Source organism: Lactuca sativa, chromosome 5 (assembly GCF_002870075.4).
Source record: "Lactuca sativa cultivar Salinas chromosome 5, Lsat_Salinas_v11, whole genome shotgun sequence".
NCBI classification, from domain to species: domain Eukaryota; kingdom Viridiplantae; phylum Streptophyta; class Magnoliopsida; order Asterales; family Asteraceae; genus Lactuca; species Lactuca sativa.
In genome coordinates this window covers 60,762,060-60,776,252 of record NC_056627.2, presented here as the reverse complement: position 1 = coordinate 60,776,252, position 14,193 = coordinate 60,762,060, and the positions used below count along the sequence as shown (strand labels likewise).

Below are 14,193 nucleotides of genomic sequence, written 5' to 3'. Positions count from 1 at the left end.
CCGGGTGGTACCCGAGGCAGTAGCGTAGGTGTAGTTATACTCGTTGTCTTTGTGATACTTGTATATGCCTGGTAGGGGGATGAGTGTGGGCGGGGGGCCCATATCTCATCACTAGCTGAGTGTGGATGGGGTTCCAAATCTCATTAGTAGCAGAATAGGGGCGAGGCCCAAGATAGGTGGGGCCTTGAGATTAGTAGTTATAGTATAGTGATTTGTGTTAACTTGTTTATATGTTATTGTCGTATGTGAGTAGCGGGCGGGGCTTGAAGACATGCGGACCCTGGTAGAAACAGATTTGTATACCGAACGGGGCTCGATGCCAGGCGGGGCCTGATGCCGGATTCGTCCAATGCCAGGTTGGGCCCGATGTAGTGGGCCAGGTCCGTTGTTTGCAATATGTGATTATGTATGGTATGTGGTAGTTGGGGAACTCACTAAGCTTCCTGCTTACGGTTTTCAATTTTAGTTTCAGGTACTTCCGGTAGCGGAGGAAAGAGCTCAGGATGATCGCATGACACACACCAAGAAGTTTTAGCCTCGGAGGCTTATACTTTGATAAAAGATCATGTTTTAAGATGATACTCTGATTTGATATAACAAACTTTGTTTATGAATGATATGATCTGTTATTATGGTTTTTATTAATTAAGTAAAAAGAAATTTTTGGGACCGTATTTTGGGATGTTACAGGTACTGTCAATATCAGTGCTAGTACTGAAAATCGATATTATTCCCGGTACCGATACTGATAATGTTAGTTTGACTTGGTGCTCGATACCAACATATCACCTAATTTGGTACTTGGGAATATCGGGTATGTGTCGGTTCCGTCTCATGGTCATTAATATTCAAAGGGTTATAACTTGGAAAGGTTCTTAGGCAACAACTCATATTAATTTCACAATTTTAAAAAATAAAAGAATTTAACATTATTAAAGTGTTTATTTTAAATTCAGATTACGCTTTTGTAGAAAGTAATCGACGAAAAGAATATGTATTTGGGAAGCTAACAATTTATGAAAAATGGAAGCGTAGATTTTTCGGCGTAATGTTCAGATCGGTACGGAAATACATCCACCCATAGACAGACGCCTCTATACAAAAAATCATTTTCCAACACTATAACAATTACCCCGTTGCGAAAGCGATTCATTTTCAGCTATTAATCTCTGAAACACGAACAAGAAAACCGTTCAACAATGGATGTCGATCCGAGACAGTACGAGAACATTGTAAGTTTGATCGATTATACTTATTTTGCCTATCACCCATCAATCTGTCCACTGAAATCTCTGAAATTGCATGATTTGTTAGTCAACGATGTGCTTTTCAACTGTTTGTGATTGTTGTATAGGCAATGATGAATTTGTATGGTTTCTTTTGCTTTTCTAGGGTTCATAGTTTTTTTATCGTAGGTTTTACATATTTCATTTGGCAAATGAGTTTCCCGAGTCGATTTTAATCGAAGTCTCTTGCATACTCTCCAAAACGAAAACCTAGGTTTGAAATAGTGAGTATAATCCTTCAAAACTGGCGATGGTCGAAATCCCCATTGTTACTGGATTTTTTCGCCTCTAATCAGTTCTAGCGACAAACTTTTCAGAAGAGATTCTCCAACAAGTCAGGTTTGCGTTAGAGAGAGAATAATTCATGTATGGAGAACACCTTATACAATCTAATAACGAATATATTACAAAGTATCTAATGGTTTTTGACTTTTTGTAATCGTATTGTTCCAAATCCTAAACTTACAGTTTTCTTGACATTACAGCAGTCAATTATGTGTCTTTCTGATGTTCTTTTAGAGTTTCCCTCATTTATCCTGCATCATATTCTCTTAGTTTCTGTCTTTCTGATTATATCTTTCAACTTTCTTTCATAAACATGTCAGAAAATCAATGACAACGACACCCACAATATCATCTTATCATATCTCATACACGGTTGCTATAAAGACACAGTGGAATCACTAATCACTTCCACTGGACTAAAAGTATCCCCTCCTCAGCTTGAGAATATGGAAAAAAGAAAACGTAAGTTCTTTTTAACACCATTTTACACCCTTTTTGGACATTGGATACCCTTATAAGGCACTCTTAATATAAAATTTCAGGAATCTTACACTCTGCATTACAAGGCAATGCATTGGATGCCATTGCTTTGACAGAACAGATCTCACCTGACCTACTTGAAAACAACAAAGACTTGTTTTTTGACCTTTTGAGTCTTCACTTTGTTGAACTTATATGCTCAAAAAAATGGTGAGCAAATTTATATATATATCAATACAGTTTTATATCAAGATTTGCATATTTTTAATTTAATTTACATATTGTTTGGCAGCACAGAAGCTCTTGAATTCGCTCAAGCCAAATTGACCCCTTTTGGGAAGGTGTCAAAATATGTTCAGAAGCTCGAAGTATGTTATTATATTATTAAAGAAACTCATTTCTTAACTTTCTAATTTCTATTGTATTTATTGAATTTTTTATTGATGAAAAACTTCCAGGATTTTATGGCTTTATTAGCTTATGAAGAACCTGAAAAATCACCAATGTTTCATCTTCTTAGCTTTGAGTATCGACAACATGTTGCAGACAGCTTGAACCGAGCAATTCTTGGTGTGTATATTTTTTTTGTTGACGAGGGTATTAATGTCTTTTACATAGATGAGAGAGAGAGACAGAGTCTGTTCTGTTTTGTCCTGTCCTGTCCTGTGTTTAATTAACTGTGTTATTGACAGCACATGGAAAGCTGCCAAGTTATTCAGAACTAGAAAGGCTAATACAACAGGCAACTGTAGTTAGACAATGCTTGAGTGAAGAGCTTGGAAAGGTAAAAATCAAAAGTTAAAAAAAAAGTAATTATTTTATTTTCATATACTTTTTTTTTTTTTTTTTTTAATTACAGGATGTACAGTCAGCATTCTCTTTAAAGGAATTTGTGAAAAGCTAGATGGAGATATAAAATTTATATTTGTTTCATCAAGATGAATTACAAAGCTGTTTTTCAGTTTGATGTGTGCCACGGTTTGGAATGTTGTAGTAGTTGAGAATGGAGACTTGAGATGACCTCCCTTAAGGCTTTTAAGCACCCAGGGCAACTTATGTATAAAACGGTGTAGTTTTGGTGTTGTATTTGGGCTTGAAACTTTTAATACTCTCTCTCTCTTTCTCATAAATACTTGAAGTTGTGACAAGGGTTGGTAATGTAAAGATCCATTTGTAAGAAAGTGCATGTATTTGGGGTTTTTAATGTGGATCATGTTTTATTCTTTTTTTGTTGGTGATGTGACGATTAAAAGGTATGTCTTTTTGTTGGTTTAAATCGTTTTTGTACAATTCAATCAAATTACTTGACATGGAAGGAAAACAATGGACAAAATTTGTCCATGTGGTTTTTGAATGGGAAATGGACTTAATTAGGTAATTAACTTTCGGTTTGTTCACATATGGGTAACTTCTTTTTTTCTTCTTTTTTACACATCTAGGTAATAAACTTTTTGGAAGTATTCATATATGATCATTATAATCGGCTGTAGCAGGTTATATCCGGTTATAAATAATGATTATATGTAAACATTTCTAAAAAGTTCGTTACCTAAATGTGTACAAAAAAAAAAAAAAGTTACCCAGATGTGAACAAACCGTAAGGGTAAAAGTAAATTACACGAATGGTCCTTGTAGTTTGGGTAATTTGTGCATTTGGTCTCCAACTTAATTTTTAATTTGGATGATCACTACTATTTATTTTTGTTGTGCGTTTAGTCTCTGTCTTACCTCAAAAGACTATTGTGCTATTTTTCAATTTATTTTTTAATTAATTTTATTATTTATGTATTTATTTTTTATATATTTTAAAAAATTAATAGTCTCCGCGTATTTGTATCTCCTCACCCTAAACCTGAAACCACATTCGAGAAATTTAAGCTTGGTCCCACCAGTCATCATCTCATCTCTCATCCTCTTTAACTTCTCTTTCCTTTGTATCTTTATTGACATCAACGTCTTCGCTATCCCTTCTTTTTTCCGTTCTTCAACTCCGGCGAACCAACACCATAACCAACCGTCTCTTCATTGAATTTTCCACCACCACAACCCAATAGTTGGGTTTGTGGTGGTGGAAAATTCAATGAAGAGACAGTGCGTTGTGGAGTTTGTTTGTTGGAGTTGATGGACAGAAAAAAGAAAGGATAGTGAATATGGTGATGTCATTAAAGATGGAAAGGAAAGAGAAGTTGAGGAGGATAAGAGATGGGATGATGACTGGTGGGACCGAGTTTAAATTTCTCGAATGTGGTTTCAGGTTTAAGGTGAGGAGATACAAATGTGTAGGGTCTATTAATTTTTTAAAATATATAAAAAATAAATACATAAATAAGAAAATTAATTAAAAAGGTAAATTTAAAAAATGGCACAATAGTCTTTTGAAGTAAGACATGAACCAAACGCACAAAAAAAAACAGTAGGGATCATCCAAGTTAAAAAATAAATTAGGGACCAAACGTACAAATTACCCAAACTACATGGACCATTCGTGTAATAGGTTCAAATGCATCTGACCTACCACAACTGGCGTCACCACCCAGTGTACCTTCAACTAATAAGGACCGAATTATTGTTGAGTTGCAAAACGAGGTCCGTGAATGTTGCAGGAAGTTAATGGAACATAAGATGCGTTTTGTAGAACTTGAAACTATGGTAGTCATGCTTCTAAAACTTAGTAATAAGGTTGTTGGAGATGATGCTGGTGTTGCAAAATGGTAGAGGTACTTTAATTTAATATTTCACTTCAATATATTTTTTATTTAACTTTTTGGTATATCCATTTTTTTCCATTTATAATTAAATACTATTGGACCGTATAGACACATATCATGGATGATGTTGGTACCACATACCACAATAACTTATATGAGCATGATTATGGGTTAGGTACACCGAAACAGTTGCCAAATGATGCTCTTGAGCAGCCGTCTCCATATATTGAATCGTCATATTTTAAAGACATTCCTCGGGAACAACACAAAACTCTTGCATCACCTTTTAGGATTTTCTTTAGCAAAAAGTTATGTCCATATGGTATAAGTCTCCATAGATACACATGAAGAGAAAAGGTGTAGCACGCCAACAACCAGCATTGTTGGACAATCTTTTAGAACATACCATACATAGTCTATATAAACAACGGGATACTTTGATGTTGTTTGCTCACCATTTTATCACCGGTATATCGATAATTGAGTTTTGGACGCGCTTATATGCATATACCCATGCAGGCTGGTTGGAATGTGATGATTACACACTAGGCTTTTAAAAACAATACTTACTTTACTATTAAATTTATGATTGACAACACATTATGATGTGGATCTCATTGTTGATCGAGCGTAGACAGGATGGTGATCGATGGATGGTTATGCCGTCCGCTTTAAACTGAAGTGGTGTTGATTATGATGACATGTACGTAATAAGAAAAGATCTAGTGAATCATAATACAAAATCAAGAACACAAGGAGTAAATAAATCTTGTTAAGCTCTTATTAGATCTAGAAAGAGTATACAAATGGGTCTTGTACAAATTCTCTAGTCTAACACTCCAAAATGATCATTGTGTTCACGTTAAAGTTCGCCATTGATGTACAGACAGTTTTTGAGAAAAGCTTGATGTAACAACGTGAATTTTCCAAAATAATTTTTCATTTTTAAAACATTAATTCATTCATAAAATAATGTCAAACACATTGTATCAAATGTTATTGTCACAAAACATCTCCCCAGAATCTCTACAAAAACTCCAATGCGTGTGTGTACGAATCATGTCGGCGCCTTCCCGCGCTCATCACTAGTACCTGAAACACATAACACAACATCTGTAAGCATAAATGCTTAGTGAGTTCCCCAAAATACCACATATCGCATATACGCCACTCGAGGCTATAATACGACCCTCCAGTCGATGTGTCTCAGCGGGACCCTCCAGTCTCGTAGCTCGTTGGACCCTCTGATCCTGTCATAGCTCGTTGGACCCTCCGGTCCGGTCTATATCATCATACAACATACAATATCACATAGCACATAATCTCATACATAACACATAAGACCCTCTGGTCATCGCATAGTACCACTCTAGGTAATGTATAGTGAGAAGACTCACCTCGGTGTCTCGGTAACTATCTGACTCGCAAGAAGTGTGATCTAGCCTCTGCCTAATCACATAAATTAATACTCTCATAAATACAACTGAACTCAACCCTAAAAGTCAACAAGGTCAACGGTCAAACTTTGACCCGACTCGTCGAGTGCACTAGGGCAACTCGGCGAGTCTACACGTGTCCACTGACTCTCTTAGACCCTCTCTTGGCACGTCGAGTATTTCCCCCAACTCGACGAGTTCCGCCTGGCATGAATCGCGGGGCCACCCCGACTCAACTTGCCGAGTCTCAAGAACAACTCGGTGAGTTCCAACTTGGACTCAGGCCCCTGACTCTCCCTGACTCACCGAGTCATTCCCCTAACTCGACAAGTCCACTCACTGAGTGATTAACGGGCCACCTTCATACTACTCGCTGAGTCTGTTCTTCAAACTCGGCGAGTTCATGCCATGCACAAACTCAAAACGACTTCTGAGGTCAAATCTGTTCCATACAATCATAGATATGGCCTCCCCAAGCATGATAATCACGTAAAGTTCGGACCTTGACACACATATAACATATAAATGGTCCAAAATGGTGATTTAGCCCCAAAAATGGCATTCCAAGCTCAATACTCCCAAAATGACTCATAAAACTCCAAGGGTTAAGGTCTCTGGACCTCTTTGGGTCCAGATCCAAAACACAAACTCGAGAAGGGACCAACTACTCCACTAAATCAACCTCAAAAAGGGTTAGAAAACCCTAACACAAGAATCAACACCAAAAACTGAAGAAGGTCCGAGAATAATACCTCAATGCAACGTCAAAGAGCTCAAAACTACCACAATCGCACCTCCTTCAGCCTCTTCTTGCCTTGAACACTTCCTTCTTGCAAAAACACCCACAAAAACTCAAGATTGCCTCTCCTTTCCTCACAAACGCTCTAGATCTCTATAGGGTTTTCTCTCTGGGGGCTGGTGGCCGCAAATGACGGCCATAAGGCCCTTTAAATAGGTCTCAAACCCTGGAAATTAGGGTTTCATTAAACAGCGTGGACTCGCTGATCCACCCATGAACTCGCCGAGTCCAGTTGTGAACTCGCATACAAATCCGCGACCTTACTCGGCGAGTCTAGACGCCAACTCGCCGAGTCCCCCCACAAAACTCAAAAATAAAGGAACAAATATCATACCTGGGAATCCGGGTGTTACACTTGAATTTGAATGAGATCAAATAGCTAAAACACTTGTAATTCACCAATCAAACACTCGATTTAGCAACTAGAATGCATAATCAAATCACAACAGCAAATGTAAGGTGATTTTCTGATGCAAAAGAGCGGAAAATTGAAATCTAAAACGAGAACTAGACTCAAAACTTTTGCAAAATTTCAGAAAACAAATCAAATCTATATAAATCCTGCTCTGATAACAATTGAAGTTGCAATGAAATCGAGAATGAATAATATGATCAGAGTCAAGTATGAACGATGAACACAAGATGTAAATAATATATGTTTGGCTCAAATTAGCTTTCAAAGAAGTACAGAGTGTTTTAGACAAGATTACAATGATAAGCTCAGCAAAAGTTCTTATCTACTCTAGTACACTTCCCTATTTATAGGAAGGATGAAAGCGAACAAAAAATACAAGGGACTAGACATTCTAAGTTTCGAAATATAAATGCCCTTGTAATAAAGTTACAAATTAACAAAACATAATACTGACTTTCGACACCTTACAACTAGTTTCGACATCTACATAAACACTAACACATTTGACTAGAGTGACATGATTGATGGATCATTTACCCAACTTGGTCTGAGTATGATATAGTATAACTATATTTCGATTACATTACCTAAGTAATAGTTATTTATAATATAATTTTATTTTATGATTAATTAATTCCAACATTTTGTATAACTTTACATCCCCATCAATATACCATGTGCTCATTAGTTTTTAGGTGCTTTGGATTTGAAGACATTCAAAATGACTATATATAATAGTCACTAGGTGAGTGACTATTGTTCAGAAGATCGGTCTTGGTTTATAACTATGTGAGCCCGCATCCACAAACTGCTACTAGGTATCAACTAGTGGGGTACCAATCCAACTGATAAAATCCCTGTTGAGAGTTTTTAAATGACCCTTGAAAAGACCCTAGACATACCACAACATGTTTGACAATAGAGAGGATTGTGATGTGTTTTTGTGTTGGTTCCGAGAGATGTTGATCCCAGGGAAATTGTATTTGATAGAGGGTGAAGACGATACATAGACCTTTTCATATCGTAAATTAATGATTAACAAAAAAAGTTTTGGGGTACGAAATATGGATTTTATAAAAACAAATACTATATATATTATACCAAAAAAAACTAAAAAAAAATACCAAACACTTATTATAGAAAAACAAAAAATAATATTTGACTATTTCAGAACGTTTGTAAGGAATCGTACTCTTGTATTTCGAAGATCTCTCCGTAATAACTTATTATGGTGGAGACGGAGAACCACTTGTTTACCAGGTGTTCAACGACTAAGGAAGTTATCGCTCTTATTAACATGTGGAGTTATGAGTTTCCAACAGACAATGTTACCATTGAAGATATGTTCCAAACTATCCAGGAGAGGGATGCAGATAAAAAGGATAAAAACAACATGCTAGGAGTGATTTTATTGGCTTTTAGATGAGTTGAACAACAAGATTTTCAAGGGTATGGTCATGAATTGTAATTTTACTTTCTGGGAAATTAAAAGGGATAATGACTTAAAAGGATAATGTATTTTTCGATTTGTACACATTTTGTCACTGAGTTTTTTTTTCGTCTACATTTATCCTTCAACTTGTTAAATCTTAGTTGCTTAGGTCATGTGTTCTGAACGTCATAACTTCTTTATATGATTTCGAATTTTAACGATTTTTATATCCATGCGCTCGTATTTTAGTCAACTACAACTTTTATTTAGATTATTCCCATTAAAAAATAATATATTTTTACTTACGATTTTTATATCCATACGCAGGGGCATATTTAGCTCGGTTTCGGTGTTGTACCTACAACACCTGTTTTTTCTGTCCGCAGTGGAAAAAAGTTCTTTTTTTCTTTTTTCGTTTATACCTATTTTTCATGTATCAACAATATTTATTTCATATCAGAAATACCTACTATGTATTCTTACGTCTGCCCCTATCCATACGTTTTTATGAATGCATGTATGGATGTTTTTTTTTTTTTTTTTTTTTTTTTTTTTTTTTTTTATTTTTTATAAATAAAATCGTAAGTAAAAATATATTACATTTTAACGGGAGTAATCTTAATGAAAAAATGAACACGTGGATATAAATATCGTTAAAATCTGATATCGTATAGAAGTTATGACGTTCAGAATACAAGACCTAAGTCAAACCACCAGACTTACGCAACTAAGCAGTCGAGATCATGTTGGACATAAACATCAACAACCCTAAACACCTCATCAATGATTGTTCCACGTAAGATGTCGTGAGAAAACCTAAAAAAATAATTCATAAGTACAAAAAATGACTTATTTTGAAACAAAAAAATGTGAAAGACTAAATATGTACAAAAAATTAATGACTAAATGTATACAAAAAGAAAAATATATTACCATATTAAGTCATTTTTTCCGGTTAACATGAAGTAACCGGTCATAAGGATTAAATGTATACAGTTTAACAAGTTGAATGAGTAAATCTGGACGAAAAAATTTTTAGTGACCAAATATATACAAATTTAAAAATACATTATCTTTTTAAGTCATTATCGCAAATTAAAACCACCACCTTTTGGTGGATAAAAAGTAGGATCAGAAATCATAAATTTTTGTTGTGGGATTGTATTTCTGTTAATGCTTATTGGCATCTTGTTTGCTGTTCAAAAAAATAAAAATAAATAATTTATTCCGGATAAATTGATTATTTTAAAAAAATCTGATTATGTTTTTTTTTGAAGAATACGTTTATATGGGTTACGATTACTCAATTTCTCATAGTTTATCGACAGATCTCCCTATACTAATAAAATAGTAGTTCTTTTGTCATGTGTCATAATCTTAGGACTTGTAATTAGTATCATACCACTTGTCAATATATTGATTCTCCATTTCAAATTTGAAATTTGAAATTTATCATTTTAATTATATTAAATTAATAACATTCGAATAAAAAATAAAATAAAATTTATACAAATTATAAGATGATATAATTTTACGTATTTATTTGAATTAGCAATTATAATTTAATATATAATTAAAAAATATCTTTTAACTAATAAGTCATTTAAAATAATTAATTAATAGTTTTGAGTTTTTACTAAAAAAAATTTAATTAATTTTATAAAATGAAACAATTTGATATATAAAAAGATATAAATTTCGATTTTGATATATGAGCTCCAGGTTATCCATACTAGTTACAACTTACAAGACTCAACCGCCTACATCAGCAAGGAACAGTTACCGGTGGTGTAATATGATATCCTCCTCCGTCTCCGTTCGTCAACCGCCGTCATCGTCTTCTTTTCTCGGCGCTGCCCTCTTTCCCCATGAATTACACACCTCCACCTCTCACTGTCCTTTTCCTCTCAATCATAGGTAATCTCTGCCTCTATCTCTATGTCTTACGCTAGCCTCACATTAACGAAACAATCAACATCCAATAAGATACGGAGCAAGTTTTTGATTGCAGTAAAACTCTCGAGATACTTTCATCACTAGAACTTGATCTTCTGTTGTTTAAACTTTGTGTATGTGTAATTAGCGCTGTCGGAATGCGATGTGTTGCAGCGAGTGTTGAAGTTCTTAGGGTTTTTAATTAGTCATATCGAATTGAGCTAATATACTGTAGTCAATGTCATTTTACATTCTCCAAGATGAAATACTGTAGTCGACTTTGTTGATTTGAATGATAATTGTACAATTTCTGCAGATGGAATCCGCATGGAAGCTTTCACAATCATTCTAGATACCCTACATTGAAGTGCAGAGCTACGAAACCTAAAGACTCATCTTCTCCAACCCTCGAGAGTCTAGTTAGAGAACCTCACAAGTATTTTGATGAGGTTATCATAACCATTCGTGCTGGAGATGGAGGTCATGGCGCTACTCTTTCTATGCCTAACTCAAAACCCTCTTCTAAATCACTCACCAAACAAGAGAAAGAGAAAGTAAGAATAAGAGGTTCTTACAAGAGAGACTTTGATGGATCACTTATCTTACCAATGGGTGGTCATGGTGGCGATGTTGTAATTTATGCAGATGAAGGCAAAGATTCATTATTAGAGTTCCATAAAAAGGGTAGATATAACGCAAAACGTGGGGGGAATGTTGATACAATGGGTGGCTTGACTTCTCTAGTGAGAAATGGCTTATCTGCCCCTACATTACGCATTCCAGTACCTTTAGGTTTGACTTTTTCTCAACATCACTTCATCTATTTTCTTTTATATTCAGATTTTTATGATTCTTTTGAGGAAATGGATTCTCATTTCTTGATTTGTTTACAGGCACTGTTGTAAAACATAAACGAGGTAAGTTTCTAGCTGATTTAGCTTCACATGGTGATGAAATTCTTGTTGCTAGGGGTGGTCAAGGAGGGGTGAGTAATCCAGGACATAAGTTTTTCATTACCACTTACAAAATTACAGTTTTGACCTTGATCTTGTATGTAAAATGGACTTCATAGTTCATTCCTTTGCTTGTGGCAGATCAGTCTGTTAGAGATGCCAGAGCATAAAAAGAAGAAGATAATGAATCTGACAACAAATGTTATGAGAGATGAAAGTGATAAGGTAAAGATCTACATTCTCTTTTCTATCTCTTTCAGTAAATTACCATTTTACCCTTGCACTATTATTTTACTTACAGGTGTTAATTCTTGGGCAACCTGGGGAGGAGGTGAGTTTGCAGTTAATACTAAGAGTTGTTGCAGATGTTGGTCTTGTAGTAAGTATCATCTTTTACACAATCTTCCTAAAATGCCCTCACATTAACATTTTTTTTCTTTTTTTCTTCAGGGACTTCCTAATGCTGGAAAATCTACCCTTCTATCAGCTATTACACTTGCAAGACCTGATATTGCAGATTACCCTTTTACAACTTTAATGCCAAATCTTGGACGCCTTGAGGGTGATCCTAGTTTAGGGGCAGGAAAATTTTCTTCTGAAGCAACATTAGCAGACCTCCCTGGTCTTATTGAAGGGGCACATTTGGGAAAAGTAAAAAAAAAGAAAAAAACTTTATTTTTTTAAAAATTGGATGATATTTGATCGTTTCATCATTCTTCAGGGACTTGGTCGCAATTTCTTGAGACATTTGAGGAGAACTAGAATGTTGGTCCATGTTGTTGATGCAGCTGCTCAAGATCCTGTCTATGACTACAAAACTGTAAAAGAAGTATAATCTCTCTCTCTCTCTCTCTCTCTCTCTCTCTCATTTATTTATTTTTTAATATTAATTTTGTAGGAGTTAAGGATGTACAATCCTGAATATCTTGAAAGGCCATATATTGTGGTTTTGAATAAGATTGATATACCTGAGGTATTAATTGTATTATGAGATTTGCTATTTTGCTTCTAATCTTATATTATTATTATTATTATTATTATTATAATTTATAAATAATGAGTTATTGGTTATATAGGCAATGGAAAGGCTTCCTGTTTTGGTTGAAGAAATAAAGAAAATTGGAAGTGAAGATTTACTTTTATCTGATGAAAAGGATGTTATTTCTAATGAGGATAAAAAAATAAAAGAAATTGAGGAATATCCACTACCTGTTGCTGTTGTAGGTGTCAGTGTTCTGTAAGTTCTTTTTTTTTTGGCTATTAAATAAAAGCAATGTAGTTTGAAAAATCTACTCCTTATAGCTATAATTGGGTTGATTTTTTTGAGTATGATGTGTTAATAAGAAAAAAAAAAGTTGAAATTAGAATGATGTAATGGGAATCTGAAGAAGCAATTTTTACTTGCAGGAAAGGTATGAATATCAGTGAATTGCTGAGGGAAATTAGGTCTGCATTAAGAAAATGTCGGGAATCTGAAGAAACAATTTACCTTTCTTGAATGTAGTGAAAAAACAATTGATAATTTTGGTATATCTTGTATGATTTAAATCGTAGTTAGTGCAAATATTATCGATTGAACTTACTAGAGAATGTTGTTTTAGTTAGACTTGTACAAAGATTCCAATGTATGTCAAACACAGTACAATCTGTTCATGTTGTGTCATGTTATGATACAGTCAGACTTGTACAAATATTTGATGTGGGATAAACGCAGTACAATTTCTTCTGACATGTCTTGTTTTGTGTGTAACAAACTCGACGTCAACTCAAGATCAATTCACAATTTCTTTTAGTTTGATTGCACTAGTATACTTGATAATATCATTTTTATTTTGTTTGACAACCCAATAATAAGGTGTATAAATTAGTCAAATCACTTTATGATCTAAAACAAGCTCCAAATAAATAAGGTGTTTAAATTAGTCAAATCACTCTATGAACTAAAACAAGCTCCAAATAAATAACGTATGAAGTTTGTCATCATATGCTTATATGGATGCTATGCTTATATATGGGATCTGGTTTAGATGTTATAAACTAAACCAAAAATATTATTACATATTTACATGCATGCTTTGACATGAAGGACGTGGTAGTGTTATAAACAAAACCAAGAATATTGCATGTATGCTTTGACATGAAGGACATGGTAGTAACCGATGTAATATTGATGTAAGTGTTCATAGAAGGTTTGAAAGATACACTCTTAAGTAAACCTCAATATATTAAAGGCACTATGAAAACATTTGGACATTATGATAACAAGTTGGTTGTTTCCCCTTTTGACCATTCTAGTCATCTTAAGAACAATCTAGGTGATAGTGTAGCTCAACTGCAAAATACTCGAGTTCTAGGAAGCTTGATGTATATAATGAACTGCACCATGTCAAAGTTTAGCATATAGTATAGTTGGTACTCACATAACCATGAGATAGATCATTGGTATGTACTAGTCATGATACTT

The 14,193-nt window shown here is 34.5% G+C and overlaps 2 protein-coding genes across 3 annotated transcripts; both read left to right on the top strand.

Annotated features, from left to right (window-relative positions):
- Positions 1–994: 994 nt before the first annotated feature.
- Positions 995–3,278, top strand: LOC111907772 (uncharacterized). Its single transcript, XM_023903579.3, has 7 exons — positions 995–1,232; positions 1,892–2,033; positions 2,114–2,261; positions 2,344–2,419; positions 2,510–2,621; positions 2,744–2,835; positions 2,911–3,278. The coding sequence occupies exons 1-7, from the start codon at positions 1,200–1,202 to the stop codon at positions 2,953–2,955; spliced, it is 648 nt and encodes a 215-aa protein (XP_023759347.1). The 5' UTR covers positions 995–1,199; the 3' UTR covers positions 2,956–3,278.
- Positions 3,279–10,560: 7,282 nt separating this feature from the next.
- Positions 10,561–13,458, top strand: LOC111907773 (probable GTP-binding protein OBGC2). Of its 2 annotated transcripts, none has more exons than XM_023903581.3 (10): positions 10,561–10,758; positions 11,093–11,568; positions 11,670–11,761; positions 11,871–11,954; positions 12,031–12,060; positions 12,180–12,380; positions 12,451–12,558; positions 12,628–12,702; positions 12,806–12,966; positions 13,137–13,458. In XM_023903581.3, the coding sequence occupies exons 1-10, from the start codon at positions 10,637–10,639 to the stop codon at positions 13,225–13,227; spliced, it is 1,440 nt and encodes a 479-aa protein (XP_023759349.1). In that variant the 5' UTR covers positions 10,561–10,636; the 3' UTR covers positions 13,228–13,458. The 2 variants fall into 2 exon arrangements, with proteins under 2 accessions (XP_023759349.1, XP_023759348.1); XM_023903580.3 differs by having other exon boundaries at positions 10,562–10,758; positions 12,031–12,108.
- Positions 13,459–14,193: the final 735 nt, after the last annotated feature.